This window comes from Gymnodraco acuticeps, unplaced genomic scaffold (assembly GCF_902827175.1).
Source record: "Gymnodraco acuticeps unplaced genomic scaffold, fGymAcu1.1, whole genome shotgun sequence".
Lineage (NCBI taxonomy): Eukaryota > Metazoa > Chordata > Actinopteri > Perciformes > Bathydraconidae > Gymnodraco > Gymnodraco acuticeps.
Window position 1 is genome coordinate 1 of NW_022990280.1, and position 20000 is coordinate 20000.

At 40.2% G+C, this 20000-nt stretch overlaps 1 protein-coding gene across 1 annotated transcript in view; it reads right to left on the reverse strand.

Annotated features, from left to right (window-relative positions):
- Positions 1-11: 11 nt before the first annotated feature.
- epsti1 (epithelial stromal interaction 1) overlaps positions 12-20000 on the reverse strand; it is a gene marked incomplete at its 3' end in the record, with an annotated part of 39389 nt that continues 19400 nt past the window's right edge. The window contains exons 7-10 of the mRNA XM_034221770.1: positions 18312-18396; positions 2627-2676; positions 2131-2285; positions 12-98 (exon numbers count right to left, since the gene is read on the reverse strand). Coding sequence (XP_034077661.1) covers positions 12-98; positions 2131-2285; positions 2627-2676; positions 18312-18396 — 377 coding nt within the window. The remainder of the gene's footprint in view (positions 99-2130; positions 2286-2626; positions 2677-18311; positions 18397-20000) is intronic.

Genomic DNA, 20000 nt, shown 5'->3' on the forward strand with positions numbered 1-20000 from the left:
GGCCTGCTCACAGTCCCTGTTGCACTGAACCAATATGTCCTCCAGGAAGTCAGAGCTGTATCCTGGAAAGCTCTCCATCAGTCTCTTCAAATCAGGCTCTGAAAGCACGCGGGACACAAAACAGACAAGTGTGTCCATTAATGTTCCCCCTGTTAAAGACGGTTCTGTGTGATATAAGGTACAGAGTCCTCTCTCATTCTCATGCACATCATTTGGACATATACTTCATTATTTTTGTAGATGAGCTGGTGCAATCTTATTTCACACATGATCTGTTAAGCAAGCTTTCCCCCCCTTTAACCTTTTGGTTCCAATGTTACTTTAAGAGGCTTGCATGTGTACTTTACCCCGGATTGGGAATGTTGTGGTTTTCCAAAATGGTGCCCGTAGCAGCAGCGCCATGACTGATATGCATTTTAAATAATACCTATAACTGTGTTAAAGGACAAGATAGAAGTTAGTTAAAGCTAACGGTCAACTTGTATATTTTCCACTTTTTTCATGCTGTTTTATTTTTATTTGAGATGTTTACATTTTAGAATTGTTTATTTATACTCTTTTAATTTCTACTTATGTGCAATACCTTGTTTTTTATGCTGCTGCAACACAAACATGTCCCAAAATGGGATCAATAAAGTACATCTCATATTATCTTATCTAAACGCCCTCGAGTCGTTATTTTTATATTTTGCAAATCCTTTATTAATTATGACTTCTTTATTTGCATGTAGCCAATTCATGCGTTCGAAGGGATTTCAAATATATTTTCTATGTTTTTTTTTTATGACGAGAGTGTTCAATATATTATTAGCGGTGGTGGCGACGTCCATAGGGACTTGGCTCTGCAACTGGAAGGTCACCAGTTCAAGTCCCGGAAAGACCATGGGTGTTTCTCAATGTCGAGGAAGGCTGCTCTGGAGCCACTATTTCAAGCATACTACGTCATCGAGTGCCGCCGAAGGACTGTTCCAATGTCCAGCATACTTGGAATTCTACCGGCATAGCGAGACATTTCGAGGCTGCACATGTGTAGACTCCGCGGTCTTAAAATCCCCACAATGCTTTGCGCACGGACCAATTTCCCCAAATCTGTGGCGGAAAATTTAAGGCGGGGCCTCTCATATGACACTTGCTGCACACTTGCTCGCCTGTTCCACTCTTCGTTCTCCGAATGCCAGGAAGTATTCTTGCCTCGCTTCTGAAGCAAGACGCTCGGAAGACATGTGCTACCAAGCAAGCGTACTCAACATTGAGAAACACCCCCGGGTGCCGTACATAATGGCAGCCCACTGCTCCTAACACTAGGATGGGTCAAATGCAGAGAAACCGTTTCGTTGACAATGACAATAAGTTGAATCTTCTTCTTCAATTAGGGTATATTCATTTTTATATAAACTGTATTTAATTAAATGGAGAACCTTTCTGTGACCTTAAAGAGCATTTTAAAGCGTCTAAACATATGGAACTGATTAGGAGTGTGGAACCATCTGTTTTAAGAGTGTGGAATATATGCATATAGTAAACTGGATCATATTGGAAAAGTTCAAACAAAATAACAGAACATGTAGCATGCACACGTACGGCAGCATTAAGTGCTTAAGTGCAGCAGGCGATGATAGTGGCAGGTTTCCTAGGTGCACGGCATCCCTTCAGGTATTCGACTCAATCTCAATCTGAGATGATTACAGACGGGAGGGACTGCTTTCATTTGGCCGCCCGCCGAGAGTCTGTCAGACGTCTTTCCAGAGAATATTCCTCTGACTGACAGGAGATAATTACATAGTGTGTGTGTGTGTGTGTTCCCAAATTAGCTTAACGTTTGTGCTTTTACTCGCATGTTTTTCTTCTTACTCATTATTTTCACACACACATTTCCCACAAACTTCAACTATCAGCAGGATTTGAATGCCCGGAGCGTCAGTAGCACTACACATTACTTCCTGTCTACATATCTTTAATTTGCAGCACGTAGTAGAGCCTTTGATTTAACGCAGACTAAACACACAATCACAGTCCCTCTGAGGAAAGGATGAGGTGGGCAACTCTTGTCACATGTCTGATTTAGGTTTGGTTAACCAGCTGGGGCTAAAATAAGGCGTGAGAAACAGGAAACGGTGGAGAGACGCTCACCAGCTTCCTCGCTCCACTCCAAGTAGCTGTGCTCTGGCTCTGGGTTCAGGTGAGACGGGTAATTCAAGTCTTCAGAAGCTGAGAAGGGACTCTTTGTTTCCTCCTTTGTCTCCTTGCCTCGACCCTCCAGTGTGTCCAGGAAGGCTGTGTTCACCCTGTCCAAATACAATAAATCAAAATGATGGTTCACATAAAACGATGTACTTTAAATTGTACGTGTTGGCAGTGAACGGGATGTGTTTGTCAGCCTATACCCGCTTTAACATCACTCAACTTTACCTCCAGCGACCTGGTTTCTATACTGGTTTCTTTCCAAGAGGATGGTCAAAACAAAGGATTAATCTAATTGAGTCCAGTTTAGTCGTTCCCTGTTGAGCAGAGTTTTCCATGCGATGCCTCACTTGTATGTGTGCGCTGACGCACTCCAAGTTTAGTCTGCCGTTGTTGGAAAGACGGCGACAGAACCATAATTAAATAAAGAACGATGTACACATACCTCCTGTGATCCCGCTGCACGTCTCTCACGCTTCCTGACGCAGCCTCGCTCTGAGAAAAATAAAATGATATATAAATGAAAAGATAACTTACAAGGTCATACATTCATGTCCTTTAGACACAAAGGAGTCAAATCAAAGAGTCAGATATTTGTAGTTGTGACATATATTGTAATTAATCTAGAGTGCGCTGTTTTTGTCTTAAAGATTATTATGCTTTTTGATGTGGTCCCTCTCCTGTAGTATGTTATATAGGTTTCTGTGCATGTCAATGGTCTGCAAAGGCTAAAATGCCTGTATAGTAGGGCTGCTCGATTATGGCAAAAATCATAATCTCGATTATTTGGGTCAATAATTTATATCACGATTATTAAAACGATTATCCATTTACGTTGAAAATATTGAACAGTATGTTTTTAACAGTTGATTACCGTGAACTTTAAGTATAATTCAACTCAGCAGGAGAGGACTCTTTAAAGTAGAGACACTACATACTGATATACACCTGAACATCAGCAGGAGAGGACTCTTTAAAGTAGAGACACTACATACTGATATACACCTGAACATCAGCAGGAGAGGACTCTTTAAAGTAGAGACACTACATACTGATATACACCTGAACATCAGCAGGAGAGGACTCTTTAAAGTAGAAACACTACATACTGATATACACCTGAACATCAGCAGGAGAGGACTCTTTAAAGTAGAGACACTACATACTGATATACACCTGAACATCAGCAGGAGAGGACTCTTTAAAGTAGAGACACTACATACTGATATACACCTGAACATCATCAGGAGAGCACTCTTTAAAGTAGAGACACTACATACTGATATACACCTGAACATCAGCAGGAGAGGATTCTTTAAAGTAGATACACTACATACTGATATACAGCTGAACATCAGCAGGAGAGGACTCTTTAAAGTAGAGACACTACATACTGATATACACCTGAACATCAGCAGGAGAGGACTCTTTAAAGTAGAGACACTACATACTGATATACACCTGAACATCAGCAGGAGAGGACTCTTTAAAGTAGAGACACTACATACTGATATACACCTGAACATCAGCAGGAGAGGACCTCTTTAAAGTAGAGACACTACATACTAATATACACCTGAACATCAGCAGGAGAGGACTCTTTAAAGTAGAGACACTACATACTGGTATACACCTGAACATCAGCAGGAGAGGACTCTTTAAAGTAGAGACACTACATACTGATATACACCTGAACATCAGCAGGAGAGGACTCTTTAAAGTAGAGACACTACATACTGATATACACCTGAACATCAGCAGGAGAGGACTCTTTTAAAGTAGAGACACTACATATGATATACACCTGAACATCAGCAGGAGAGGACTCTTTAAAGTAGAGACGCTACATACTGATATACACCTGAACATCATCAGGAGAGGACTCTTAAAGTAGAGACACTACATACTGATATACACCTGAACATCAGCAGGAGAGGACTCTTTAAAGTAGAGACACTACATACTGATATACACCTGAACATCAGCAGGAGAGGACTCTTTAAAGTAGAGACACTACATACTGATATACACCTGAACATTAGCAGGAGAGGACTCTTTAAAGTAGAGACACTACATACTGATATACACCTGAACATCAGCAGGAGAGGACTCTTTAAAGTAGAGACACTACATACTGATATACACCTGAACATCAGCAGGAGAGGACTCTTTAAAGTAGAGACACTACATACTGATATACACCTGAACATCAGCAGGAGAGGACTCTTTAAAGTAGAGACACTACATACTGATATACACCTGAACATCAGCAGGAGAGGACTCTTTAAAGTAGAAACACTACATACTGATATACACCTGAACATCAGCAGGAGAGGACTCTTTAAAGTAGAGACACTACATACTGATATACACCTGAACATCAGCAGGAGAGGACTCTTTAAAGTAGAGACACTACATACTGATATACACCTGAACATCATCAGGAGAGGACTCTTTAAAGTAGAGACACTACATACTGATATACACCTGAACATCAGCAGGAGAGGATTCTTTAAAGTAGATACACTACATACTGATATACAGCTGAACATCAGCAGGAGAGGACTCTTTAAAGTAGAGACACTACATACTGATATACACCTGAACATCAGCAGGAGAGGACTCTTTAAAGTAGAGACACTACATACTGATATACACCTGAACATCAGCAGGAGAGGACTCTTTAAAGTAGAGACACTACATACTGATATACACCTGAACATCAGCAGGAGAGGACTCTTTAAAGTAGAGACACTACATACTGATATACACCTGAACATCAGCAGGAGAGGACTCTTTAAAGTAGAGACACTACATACTGATATACACCTGAACATCAGCAGGAGAGGACTCTTTAAAGTAGAGACACTACATATGATATACACCTGAACATCAGCAGGAGAGGACTCTTTAAAGTAGAGACGCTACATACTGATATACACCTGAACATCATCAGGAGAGGACTCTTTAAAGTAGAGACACTACATACTGATATACACCTGAACATCAGCAGGAGAGGACTCTTTAAAGTAGAGACACTACATACTGATATACACCTGAACATCAGCAGGAGAGGACTCTTTAAAGTAGAGACACTACATACTGATATACACCTGAACATCAGCAGGAGAGGACTCTTTAAAGTAGAGACACTACATACTGATATACACCTGAACATCATCAGGAGAGGACTCTTTAAAGTAGAGACACTACATATGATATACACCTGAACATCAGCAGGAGAGGATTCTTTAAAGTAGAGACACTACATACTGATATACACCTGAACATCAGCAGGAGAGGACTCTTTAAAGTAGAGACACTACATACTGATATACACCTGAACATCAGCAGGAGAGGACTCTTTAAAGTAGAGACACTACATACTGATATACACCTGAACATCAGCAGGAGAGGGACTCTTTAAAGTAGAGACACTACATACTGATATACACCTGAACATCAGCAGGAGAGGACTCTTTAAAGTAGAGACACTACATACTGATATACACCTGAACATCAGCAGGAGAGGACTCTTTAAAGTAGAGACACTACATACTGATATACACCTGGACATCAGCAGGAGAGGACTCTTTAAAGTAGAGACACTACATACTGATATACACCTGAACATCAGCAGGAAAGGACTCTTTAAAGTAGAGACACTACATACTGATATACACCTGAACATCAGCAGGAGAGGACTCTTTAAAGTATAGACACTACATACTGATATACACCTGAACATCATCAGGAGAGGACTCTTTAAAGTAGAGACACTACATACTGATACACACCTGAACATCAGCAGGAGAGGACTCTTTAAAGTAGAGACACTACATACTGATATACACCTGAACATCAGCAGGAGAGGACTCTTTAAAGTAGAGATACTACACACTAATATACACCTGAACATCAGCAGGAGAGGACTCTTTAAAGTAGAGACACTACATACTGATATACACCTGAACATCATCAGGAGAGGACTTTTTAAAGTAGAGACACTACATACTGATATACACCTGAACATCAGCAGGAGAGGACTCTTTAAAGTAGAGACACTACATACTGATATACACCTGAACATCATCAGGAGAGGACTCTTTAAAGTAGAGACACTACATACTGATATACACCTGAACATCAGCAGGAGAGGACTCTTTAAAGTAGAGACACTACATACTGATATACACCTGAACATCAGAAGGAGAGGACTCTTTAAAGTAGAGACACTACATACTGATATACACCTGAACATCAGCAGGAGAGGACTCTTTAAAGTAGAGACACTACATACTGATATACACCTGAACATCAGCAGGAGAGGACTCTTTAAAGTAGAGACACTACATACTGATATACACCTGAACATCAGCAGGAGAGGACTCTTTAAAGTAGAGACACTACATACTGATATACACCTGAACATCAGCAGGAGAGGACTCTTTAAAGTAGATACACTACATACTGATATACACCTGAACATCAGCAGGAGAGGACTCTTTAAAGTAGAGATACTACACACTAATATACACCTGAACATCAGCAGGAGAGGACTCTTTAAAGTAGAGACACTACATACTGATATACACCTGAACATCATCAGGAGAGGACTTTTTAAAGTAGAGACACTACATACTGATATACACCTGAACATCAGCAGGAGAGGACTCTTTAAAGTAGAGACACTACATACTGATATACACCTGAACATCATCAGGAGAGGACTCTTTAAAGTAGAGACACTACATACTGATATACACCTGAACATCAGCAGGAGAGGACTCTTTAAAGTAGAGACACCTACATACTGATATACACCTGAACATCAGAAGGAGAGGACTCTTTAAAGTAGAGACACTACATACTGATATACACCTGAACATCAGCAGGAGAGGACTCTTTAAAGTAGAGACACTACATACTGATATACACCTGAACATCAGCAGGAGAGGACTCTTTAAAGTAGAGACACTACATACTGATATACACCTGAACATCAGCAGGAGAGGACTCTTTAAAGTAGAGACACTACATACTGATATACACCTGAACATCAGCAGGAGAGGACTCTTTAAAGTAGAGACACTACATACTGATATACACCTGAACATCAGCAGGAGAGGACTCTTTAAAGTAGATACACTACATACTGATATACACCTGAACATCAGCAGCAGAGGACTCTTTAAATTAGAGACACTACATACTGATATACACCTGAACATCAGCAGGAGAGGACTCTTTAAATTAGAGACACTACATACTGATATACACCTGAACATCAGCAGGAGAGGACTCTTTAAATTAGAGACACTACATACTGATATACACCTGAACATCAGCAGGAGAGGACTCTTTAAATTAGAGACACTACATACTGATATACACCTGAACATCAGCAGCAGAGGACTCTTTGCGCGAAAAAAAAAAAAAAAAAGTTTTAACAACATGTTTATTTATTGACTTTTCATTCCGGTATAATCATTTTGCGCAAAGATGGCACTGTTTGTCAGAGCACTTCATCCTTCTGGGATTTCATGAAGAACAGCTCTATGTGTATGGGAACGCCTCTGGTGCTGGTCCATTAACTGCCAGTGTTTCCCACAGATCTGAAATATACTTTGGGGGGTGGTGCAATCATAAAATCATGGCCATAACCAATAACATACCATTTCCAATATGAAAAAAACACTGAAACTTGTTTATTAATTTATTGTTGGTTCATTTATAGTTGTGAGTGTGTCTGTGCTCCTGAATCAGCCTCTCCTGTCTCCCTCCTCTCCCCCCTGCTCCTCTTTGAGGCAGCAGCAAAGATTAGTTTTCTCTCAACAAGTTTTAAAAGTGTATCTTACCTTTTTTCACCTAGTTAACTTTTTATTTATTTATTCATGCATATTTTACTAATCACATTACATTTCATTTAGCTGAGGCTTTTATCCAAAGCGACTTATAATGACCGATTACAGGGACATTCTCCCTGGAGTAACTAAGGGCTAAGTGCCGCACTCAAAGGCACACTAGTGGTGGTGTTCCTGGCGGGATTTGAACTCACAGCCTTCCGATCTTCAGCCCACCTCACTATCCATTAGACCAATCACTACCCTCTCAAATGGAAATATGTGTTTACATAAATGGTGACCATACCGTTTGAGACCCACTGAGAACTTAGACTAAGTTAACTATCTAAACACTCAGAGAGTCCTTTACCTCACCTGAGCTGAGGTTATCCCGAGCTTGAATGACACACAGAGACCAATCAAGGGCTTTGATTTATGATCTGTATGACAGTGGTCATGTCGGCAGGCCACATCATGTGGACAGCCAGTCACCCTGTGTGAGGCAGGCCACTTAACAGGCCAGAAGGAGGCGAGATCAGAGCAAGGGAGCGAGGGATCATTGTCCACAAGTTAATCGATCGCAGATGGCGTCGTGGTCACGGACGAATACAACAAAAAAAACAACAAAAAAAACCTCAATGGGTCGCGAAATATACTTGGGCGGCCGTTAATATACCTGGGCGGTCCGCCCAAGTATAGTCTATGTGTGGGAAACCCTGTAGAGACACTACATACTGATATATAAACCTGAACATGTGCCCTTCAATCGAAGAAGTTAGGAAGAAATCCAAGAAAATGTGTTTTGTGTAACTTCTTCGGAGCTCTCGCCAAAGTTGTGTCCTTTGAAGTGTGCTCACCCATTTTAAAACAGTATGTTAAATGTTTATTATTCACTTGTCTTGTAAAGAGTCAGTGTGAACAGGAACCAGACAAGAAATACAATGTGTTTCTTCCCGACTAAACAAATCAAACTACAGATGGTAAACAGACTCTTACTTAAACTATTTATTTACTTTATCTGAGATAGTTTCACTTTAGAGCATTCAGGAATGCTGCTCCACACACACATCACACTTTGAAGTCTGATCTTTTTGAGCGATAACGTTGCTAAAGTTCGCCACAGAGAAAGTAATGAGAGGGTTTCTACGTTTTTGTCAGACGTCAACAATACACATTGGTGAATGTAAATATCGTTGCACTGGACAGCTTGAAAGGCTCCGCTGGATTTAAGGTTTTTGCAAAAATGATTAAGAACCATCTCAAACAATCAGGGTGTGCACATTAAATCAGGGAACCAGGAAAAGTTATACACAGCTAAACAAATCCATATGATCCAATCAAAAAAGCCTTCTGAGTAAAGGATGCAGGGAGCTTTGAAGAGGATCCAGGGTGTGAGCAAAAAGAAATAGCCAAGGGCAAAAACGGGCAAATGAGTTTATTTCCTGTTTGGTGCAGAACCAGTTTGTAATGAGAGGCGAAGTCCCGCCCTTCTACTTCTGCCCCATGGGACCTTATTTCTGAAAAATGATGTATTGAAGTCAATGGAGAGAGAAAGATTATCTTTCGATCCCGCTTGAATTGTTCCATGAATTACACATATGATGTTGGTCAATTTAAAAAATCATTTCCGTGTCAAAAAAGTCACAGTTTGTCGTAAAACTGTTGAAATATAAGACTATGAAAAATACGCAACTAGAAAGACTACAAATCCCAGAGTCGCGTAGGTGAATTTAGCTAGCTGACATTAACGTTACACATTACACTCGTGTTACTCACCGAAACCTTGTAAAGCCGGTCCCGCATGCTGGAACCGACCCTTCTGTGTATGTACAGTTCTCAACATGTTCTTTTAACACTTTTCACTTCATTCTGAAAGAAAGAAGTGAAAAGTGCCAACGTGACGGCCATCTCGGTGTTGGTGACGTATGCAAGACCAGAGTTGTAGTTCATTGAGCGCTTCACACAAACAAAAGTGTTACTTCACAGTTTTCCCACACATTTTTATTTTTTTGACTTGCAAAATTATCTTTTAAATTGACAAACATCATATGTGGAATTCGTGGCACAATTCAAACGGGATCAAAAGATAATCTTTCTCTCTCCATTGACTTCAATACATAATGTTTCCGAAATAAGGTCCCATGAAGGTCCCCCGGAAAGGGAGGGACTTCACCTCTCTATAATGTTTCTCTGGTAGCAGGAGCACGAGGAGAAGCTGGTATCATGTAATCAGTCAGTCAGTAGCCAATAATACTCAATGGAAATTGAAAAAACCCTGTTTAATACTGACACACACACATCTCCCATGTTTGCACTCTCTCACACTGTTTTTCGGTTATTTAGGATGGCACGAGAGGAAGAAGGAACACACAGCCCACCTGAGTGAGGCTCCAAAAGTCTCCCACACACACTACAAAACACACATGTATACACACACACATGGCCACAAATGGAGGATATGAAGGGGAGATCAGCGTGTCTTATGGAGCCATTGTAGGAAGAACAACAGATCCCAGAGTCTCAGAAAGAACCACATCAAGAAGTTTGACTTGTGCTGCTCAGAGGCCGCAAGAGGAGAGGAGAGGTGAGGAGAGAGGAGAGGAGGTGGGAGGAGAGGTGAGGAGAGAGGAGAGGAGAGAGAGAGGAGAGGAGGTGGGAGGAGAGGAGAGGTGAGGAGGGAAGAGAGAGGAGAGGAGAGGAGGGGGGAGGAGAGGAGGTGGGAGGAGAGGAGGGTGGGAGGAGAGAGGATAGGAGAGGAGGGAGGAAAGAGGAGAGGAGAGAGGAGAGGAGGGAGGAAGAGAGGAGAGGAGGTGGGAGGAGAGGAGAGAGGAGGGAGGAAGAGAGGAGAGGAGGTGGGAGGAGAGGAGGGAGGAAGAGAGGAGAGGAGAGGAGGTGGGAGGAAATGAGAAGAAAAAAGATGGAAGAGATTAGAGGAAAGGAAAGGAGACACAATTATTGTAAATGGAAATATATGAGAAAAGGAGACGGAGAGAAAGAACAGGAGATTGAATTAAAGAACAAGAGAAGAGAGGGAAAGAGAATAAAGGGAAGGAAGGAAAGGAAATTAGATTAAAGGAGGGAAGAAGAAAGGAAATTAGATGGAAGTAAACGAGAGAAATGGACAGGGATGTTATTGTAAATCAGGAAAAGGAAGGAAACAGAAGGGAAGACAGAGGAAAGGAAATGGGAATAAAGGAAATCAAAGAAGAGGATAGGACAGGATGAGAGGAGAGGAGACACAATGTCAAGATGAGACAAGACTAGAGAGGAGACAAGGAGACGGGAAGGTAAAGTAAATCATGTTGGCGAGGAAATTCAAAGTAAGAAAGAGGAGAAGAGAAGACGTAGGAGGTGAGGAGACATGAGCGAGTCAGGACAAGGTGAGAAGGTGGTGTGTGTGTGTGTGTGTGTGTGTGTGTGTGTGTGTGTGTGTGTGTGTGTGTGTGTGTGTGTGTGTGTGTGTGTGTGTGTGTGTGTGTGTGTGGTGTGTGTGCGTGTGTGTGTGTGTGTCTTTATCACTGCTCTCTGTTTTATTTCTACACCACATGTTGACCCCAGGTCTCTGTCTCTCTCTCTCACACCTCATGTTTCGGGGGGGGGGGGGGGGTGGAGAGGGGGGAGGGGGGGGGGGGGAATCCCAGAAAGAAAACATGTCTGTGTTCATGGAGGAAAAGCTGTGTGAGCAGATTTAACACTCCGTCACCACATAATCCACTCACAGCTCCTCGAGACACTTCCTGCACATTCTTCTTCTGTGGTGTAACATCACTGATAGACATACGTTTACTCAAGTATTGTATTTAAGTACTATTTTGATATATGTGTACTCTACTTTAGTATTTTTATTTAATGCTACTTTGTACTTCTACTCGTACACAAGACTTTCGCCGCACTGGTAGCAACATGTATATTTTCTTTTGTGTTTAATGCTATTTTATTTCTATTGAGATGTTTTGGAATGTTTATTTCTACAATGCCATGTCTTTGTATGCTGCTGCAACGCAAACAAGGCCCACATTGGGATCAATACATTACTTCTTATCTTAGCAGTACATTTACATATATACTGTATATAGTTAACCTTTATACTTGTATATATGTACAGTCCAGGGTTTTGTCTAAACTTGGTAACAGGGTCTCTAAGCCTTCTTACTCGCGCCCTCATACCAACATGTTGATTTTCACCTTAAAATGTTAAAGTAAAGGCAAGTTTATTTATATAGCACTTTTCTGTACGCGACAATTCAAAGTGCTTTACAAAACAAATTAAAAGACTTTTTAGGAATACATACAGTAAAAACACATTATATAATTTCACAACAGGCATTACAAAGCAAAGATAATGAAATCATAAACATAAACACCACAGGTAAACAATACATGTTTAAAAGGCATACTGTAGTTTGAATGAGCATCTCAATTAAAAGCAGCGGCAAAGAGATATGTTTTTAGACTCGATTTAAAAACAGTGAGCGTTTCTGCGGACGTGCACGATTTGTTTGTTCCAGAGTGTCGGGGCATAACAGCTAAATGCTGCCTCTCCATGTTTTGTTAGCAGACCCGTCCCAGAGTAAAGCCTGAAAACTAAATGTATGTTCGTTCAAAAGTGGTATAATGACTCCAGAAACATGAACATGGTGTCGAATAGACAGCTTTATTTTTCCGGTTGTCATGCATACAAAAACACATATAAGCTGATATGTTATAATGCAGTACTGAACAACTAATCTAGTATCTACATTTCTCTATATTGACAGACGACAATATTAAAATGCTCTTACATGTATAAAAACTGGATATTATAATTAATCTATTATTCTCTATATATTAAGATAATACTGTGAAAAGCTCCAATCTGCATGTATACTTAGCTGATAATACTTGTGTACTTCAATGGGTCATTGTGCAGAATGAGTACTTTTACTTTATGTACTTTAAGTATATTTTTGATGCATACTTAAGTGACATCTTGAAATCAGGACTTTTACTTATGATGGAGTACTTTAAGACCATAGTATTTGTACTTTTACTTAAGTGACATCTTGAAATCAGGACTTTTACTTATGATGGAGTACTTTAAGACCATAGTATTTGTACTTTTACTTAAGTGACATCTTGAAATCAGGACTTTTACTTATGATGGAGTACTTTAAGACCATAGTATTTGTACTTTTACTTAAGTGACATCTTGAAATCAGGACTTTTACTTATGATGGAGTACTTTAAGACCATAGTATTTGTACTTTTACTTAAGTGACATGGACTTTTACTTATGATGGAGTACTTTAAGACCATAGTATTTGTACTTTTACTTAAGTGACATCTTGAAATCAGGACTTTTACTTATGATGGAGTACTTTAAGACCATAGTATTTGTACTTTTACTTAAGTGACATGGACTTTTACTTATGATGGAGTACTTTAAGACCATAGCATTTGTACTTTTACTTAAGTGACATGGACTTTTACTTATGATGGAGTACTTTAAGACCATAGTATTTGTACTTTTACTTAAGTGACATCTTGAACTCAGGACTTTTACTTATGATGGAGTACTTTAAGACCATAGTATTTGTACTTTTACTTAAGTGACATCTTGAAATCAGGACTTTTACTTATGATGGAGTACTTTAAGACCATAGTATTTGTACTTTTACTTAAGTGACATCTTGAAATCAGGACTTTTACTTATGATGGAGTACTTTAAGACCATAGTATTTGTACTTTTACTTAAGTGACATCTTGAACTCAGGACTTTTACTTATGATGGAGTACTTTAAGACCATAGTATTTGTACTTTTACTTAAGTGACATCTTGAACTCAGGACTTTTACTTATGATGGAGTACTTTAAGACCATAGTATTTGTACTTTTACTTAAGTGACATCTTGAAATCAGGACTTTTACTTATGATGGAGTACTTTAAGACCATAGTATTTGTACTTTTACTTAAGTGACATCTTGAAATCAGGACTTTTACTTATGATTGAGTACTTTAAGACCATAGCATTTGTACTTTTTCTTAAGTGACAGATCTGGGGCCTCATTTATAACGCCGTGCGTAGGATTCACGTGGGAAGGTTGCTTACGTAGTAGAAATCCAAAAAATAGGTACAGAAATTTTCCGATTCACCAAACATTGCGTACCGGCGAGGAAAGTGCATACAGCACTTCCTACGCCGGTTTCCCTTTATAAATCACAATCGACTTGAAATGCGGTGCAGCTTTTGCGGGGTTCACGTAACGCCCATATTTGCCTATAAATGGTCAAAGAAACGCCCATTCATTCTGACTGACTGCATGAAGATCGCAGGAAATGACGACAGAACAGCTAAAAAAGACATCTCACACCGCGTCAGATGTGGGTTATTTTGGGGAGGTCGAGATAAATCATATTGTTTGGTGGATGCAGTTTGAACCAGAGTAGCAGCATGGAGGTCGGATTGTCACCAAAATAAATAAATAAATGGCCCGAAAAAGGTTAATGACAAAAACAATACACATAGCCTTCCTCAGGCAGTGTGTTTGTACCGGGGACAGGAGACCCCCCCCCCCCCTTGATGAGAGACTGTAAGAAATGATCGGGGAATCCCTCCGGAGTGGAGTCATGACGACTGGATCTGAATTATGTTTTCGTATTTGGTAGTTTGTGTCCCAGCTGTCGATCAGCTGTGCGCAGCGTCTCCACTGCAGCAACTCTATATCCACCAGTTAGAGGAAATACAACTAATGTGTTGTGTTGTATCAGCTGTACAATTTACCACATGGTGTTCTTAGTTTCCATACCTCCTGTGTTTTATGAGCGACTTATCAAGTCTTAGCAAACGGCATAAAACTCGATTTAAACATGGTAGTATATAAAACCATGCTCGTACAACCTATAGAAATGCAAAACCGCATCATTTATGAGAAAACATTTCATAACATTAACACAACATATTCAAGGTGGTTTTAAATAACATATCCGTATTTATTTATTTCTCCAAGTTATGTGTTTGTGTGCACTGAGGAGTCGCAAACAGGCGTGTGTTTAATCATTTTAAGATTGGCTTTAATCAATGTTTGAAAATGAATTCTTCATATTTGATAAATGAGAGGTAACATTTTATTTATGGTATTATTTCCACATATTTCTCTCCATTCTTCCTTCTGCCAACGCGGTGTCGCAGTTTCTCGTCTCTCCCGTTGTTGTGCTTAGTGCGTACGCATGGGTTACAGTTTGCGTGGAGGACCGCACGTTTTCCCCTCAAGTTAGTATTTTATAAATCGCAAACATTGCGTAGAAACTGGCGTACGCCATCCCTTTATAAACGAGGCCCCAGAGCACTTCCTTCACTGCTGATAGACACCAGGCAGGGTGAAGAAATGTTATTAAATGTTCTGGGTGTGAGACTCTCTGACAGAAGCTGTCAACACTCTCCAATAATCCTCTGGTTCCTAAGAATAATTGTGATATATGTTTTTAAGAAGCAGCCAAGAAAAAGACGGTTGATCAGGAAGACTCAGTTTGACTGACAGGGCTGCTGGTTGGCTGCTGAGGACTTTGGGTTTCCTCCAGGTACTTTTACTCAGGTTATTCTACTCTTCTGCACACTCCTCACGAGTCGTGTTGTGTCTCTGCTCAGCGTGAACTCTGGGAAGTCCCTTGAACTCCGCCTCCCCCCTCCTTCCCTCCCAGGAACACTAACAGAGAGGAGAGGAAGAGAGGCTGGAAAAAGGAAGCAGAGAAAACAAAAGGCAGCGAAAGCAGCAGACAGACAACTCAAGGCAAGACAGAGGAGAGCAGTCGCCCTGTTCCTCTGGGTGTTCACCAGCGTAACGTCATCATGCATTAGCACTGCACACAGACCTGTTTTCTTTATTTAGAACATCAGATGTGTTTCCATCATAACTCTGCTCCAGGTAGCTTGCTAAAGTGTTCCTGCGTCACCTGTATCTTGATCAATATGTATTGAGAAAACGGGCAGCACGATATTTACAACAAGCCTGTTTATCTCTATGAGACTCTGACATTGTTACGCTGTCTCCTCATCGATGAACTCGCGAGTAAAAAGGGACATTTTATTAATGTTTTCTGTCCTACCGTTATGCAAAGACCTTAAAGTAAGTAACAAGATCATTCTGTTCTTAGAAGTTATGTAATGTAACTAACAGTGAAGCGTTACATAACTGCGTTACAGAGAAATGTTACATGCCACTTGTTAGACGCTTTTATTCAAAGTGACTTACAAAGCATCCATACTGTGGACAATCCCCACAGGAGCAATATGGGGTGAAGTGTCTTGCCCAACGACATGCTGACTGCAGTGGGGATTGAACCAGTGCTCCCCTGATCAGAACATCAACACACTATCCCACTGAGCCACAGTCTCCAACAGTTACACTGGTATCCACACTTCCCTTTTACTCCACCATGTGTGCCCCGGCTCTGATCAGGGGAACATCGCAGGGGGATCTGACTCCTCACCCCCTGCAGGAGACACCACGTAATGCCAGCGCTGCCCATGAGGATGAAGATTCTCAGTATTTATTCAGCCCACAGAGTAATGGTGTGAATGACCGCAGGGCTTCGGCCTCCGACCCCACAGCCACAGCTCAATACTGAACCCTGGGACCCAGAGAGTGTAATATCTTTCACAATGCCTGTTTAATGTAGAAAATATGCTAAGTGACAGACTGTGTGACCTTATCCAAACTCATTTACCCTCGCATAATGAAAGTAGGAATACAAAACAAAAAGCTCTAGTGTGGTCTGCCGAAATGTGGAGTGAGATTGATAACTCTAAAGAAAGCTCTTCACATTGTCTCTCTTTAAAAAGCACTTCCAATAACACTTGTTAAGCTATTAAGTCTGAGGTTGAATACGCTGAATGAGTGTGAACTCCTACACAAGTTCACTTTCCTCTGAAATGCATGAGGGAAATGTGTTTGGGTTGTAATGCTTCAGAATAATACGTGAACGCTCTCAATTCCATATGTATTAACAATATATTGTGGAAATACTTGATATTTGCACAATCTGCACAACGACTACTTTCACTGTCGCTACTTTCACTATATTTTGATGAGAATACTTTTCTACTTTTACTTGAGGAACATTTTGAATGCAGGACTTTTACTGTAACAGAGTATTCCTACACTCTGGTACTTCTACTTTTACTCAAGTACAAGATCTGAGTACTTCTACTTTCACTCAAGGACAAGATCTGAGTACTTTTACTTTTACTCAAGTACAAGGTCTGAGTACTTCTACTTTTACTCAAGTACAAGATCTGAGTACTTTTACTTTTACTCAAGTACAAGATCTGAGTACTTCTACTTTTACTCAAGTACAAGATCTGAGTACTTCTACTTTTACTCAAGTACAAGATCTGAGTACTTTTACTTTTACTCAAGTACAAGGTCTGATTACTACTACTTTAACTCAAGTACAAGGTCTGAGTACTTCTACTTTTACTCAAGTACAAGATCTGAGTACTTCTACTTTTACTCAAGAACAAGATCTGAGTACTTCTACTTTTACTCAAGAACAAGATCTGAGTACTTCTACTTTTACTCAAGTACAAGGTCTGAGTACTTCTACTTTTACTCAAGTACAAGATCTGAGTACTTCTACTTTTACTCAAGTACAAGATCTGAGTACTTCTACTTTTACTCAAGTACAAGATCTGAGTACTTTTACTTTTACTCAAGTACAAGGTCTGAGTACTTCTACTTTAACTCAAGTACAATATCTGAGTACTTTTACTCAAGTACAATATCTGAGTACTTCTACTTTTACTCAAGTACAATATCTGAGTACTTCTACTTTTACTCAAGTACAATATCTGAGTACTTTTACTCAAGTACAAGGTCTGAGTACTTCTACTTTTACTCAAGTACAATATCTGAGTACTTTTACTCAAGTACAATATCTGAGTACTTCTACTTTTACTCAAGTACAATATCTGAGTACTTTTACTCAAGTACAATATCTGAGTACTTTTACTCAAGTACAATATCTGAGTACTTATACTTTTACTCAAGTACAATATCTGAGTACTTTTACTCAAGTACAAGGTCTGAGTACTTCTACTTTACTCAAGTACAAGGTCTGAGTACTTCTACCACCTCTGCCTATAGCTTATTGGGGTGTCCTCTTTCACATGTCTCCATTATGTCTCCTGATTGTACTATTTTTATTAAACTTGTGAATAAGTGAGGATGATGATGATGAGGATGATGATGAGGATGATGACACTGATGACCCTCGTGCCCCACACACACATCATTTAGTTGCTTCCTTACCTGAGATGGAGTGTGTGCAGCACCGCCTGACACCAGGGAACTCGGCACCGACCTGTCGAACCTCTGCAGAAAACTCTCAGTCTTCCTGCAATAAGTACACACATCGCATCGTCATCATCCAAGAGCCTGACACTGAGGTCTGAGGGAGGATTCCTTTCCTCCACAGACGCTCCGCACGGCCACAACCGAGTTGAGGAAGTTTGTTTGTCCCTCGCTGCTAAATCTCCTCATTGTTCCTGCAGGTTCACACGTTGGTCTGCTGTCTCTGCTTTGTGTTGCTCTTGTAAGGAAGCCAGCGATGCTCCTCGAAAAGCCATTTCCTCCACACACAACATGCTTATTGTTGATTCAAAGTGGTCTGATGCACTTCTGGGGAATATGGCATGTGTGTAGACAAACTATCTAATTATTGTCACATCTAATATATATCAAATAGATCCCCTGATCACTTTAAAGGACGATTTCCACTGATGTTACACGCCAAGTCAAGTTCTAGTAGCGAGAGTGCTACTAGGCTTTGATGTAGATATAGATTACATAGATTGGGTTTCATAAAGACATGAAATGTACCACCAGTAGGTTAACATTAGGTCTATTGACAGGACTGCATTTAATCCGTTTTATTACACATTGTATACCTGCTTAACTTCAGCAGCGGCGGCGCCAGAGTATTTGTGTTGGGTAGTCTATGGTAGGGCTAACCCATACAGCGCTATATCGCCCCCCTTGAGAGTGAAACGCCACGCGTGAGGTTTAGATTATTTCCCTGTCTCAATCAGAACTGAACTGTATGAAATAAAACGCCACATTTGTCTTGTAGTAAATAAGAAGGGATCCCTGTGAACGTGTGATAGTACACGTTGAAGATCCAATGGGGATACTGAATGGCAGTTCCGATTGATCTCAATCAGTAAGGCATGACGCAGACCCAACGTTTCGTAGCTCTGATTGGCTGTAGGTCTATTCAGATTGCATTCGGAGGCATTTTGATCTGACCGCGGCCGCGCTGATATTATAACGCCAGAAAATGTCCACACCTTTAGTGAATAAAACTCCCCACTACTTGGACTATTCCTTGCACCCCTCTTCTAGCATAACCCCGAATGGTCTAATCCATATTGCATCAGTAACGTGCACTTGTTGTTACAGCAGGATCAGTTTGTGCGTTGGGGACACGACCCGTATATATTCGCAATCCGTGTTCTCAACATTAGTGTTAATTTCGTCAGCTATTTTTTAATTTAGTTTTAGTCTTAGTCCTTTGTTAAATTTCCTTTTTAGTTTTAGTCATATTTAGTCACCTTCATCCTGTTTTTATTTAGTCAAGTTTTAGTCGACTAAAAGTCTGAGCATTTTAGTCTTATTTTAGTCAAAGAAAACTAATTATTTTAGTCTACTTTTTGTCAATAAAAACTGTTGAGTATTTTTTAGTTATCAGATTATATAGAACATTTCAGTCAAACTAGTCTAGCCAAAACCAATAATTTGTCAATTTTAGTATATATAAATAAATAAGATTATATCTTGTCCTTATTTGATGAAAAACAGGTTGAATGATTAAGCAGCTTTGCAGAGAGTATCTGCTCAGGTTTGTGGTGTTTTTGTGTTTTGGCCACATTGCTTCCCTTCTGATTAAAACAATGCATTCGCTTTTTTTCTCCGCCTCATTGTAGCGAAAATGGGCCCAAA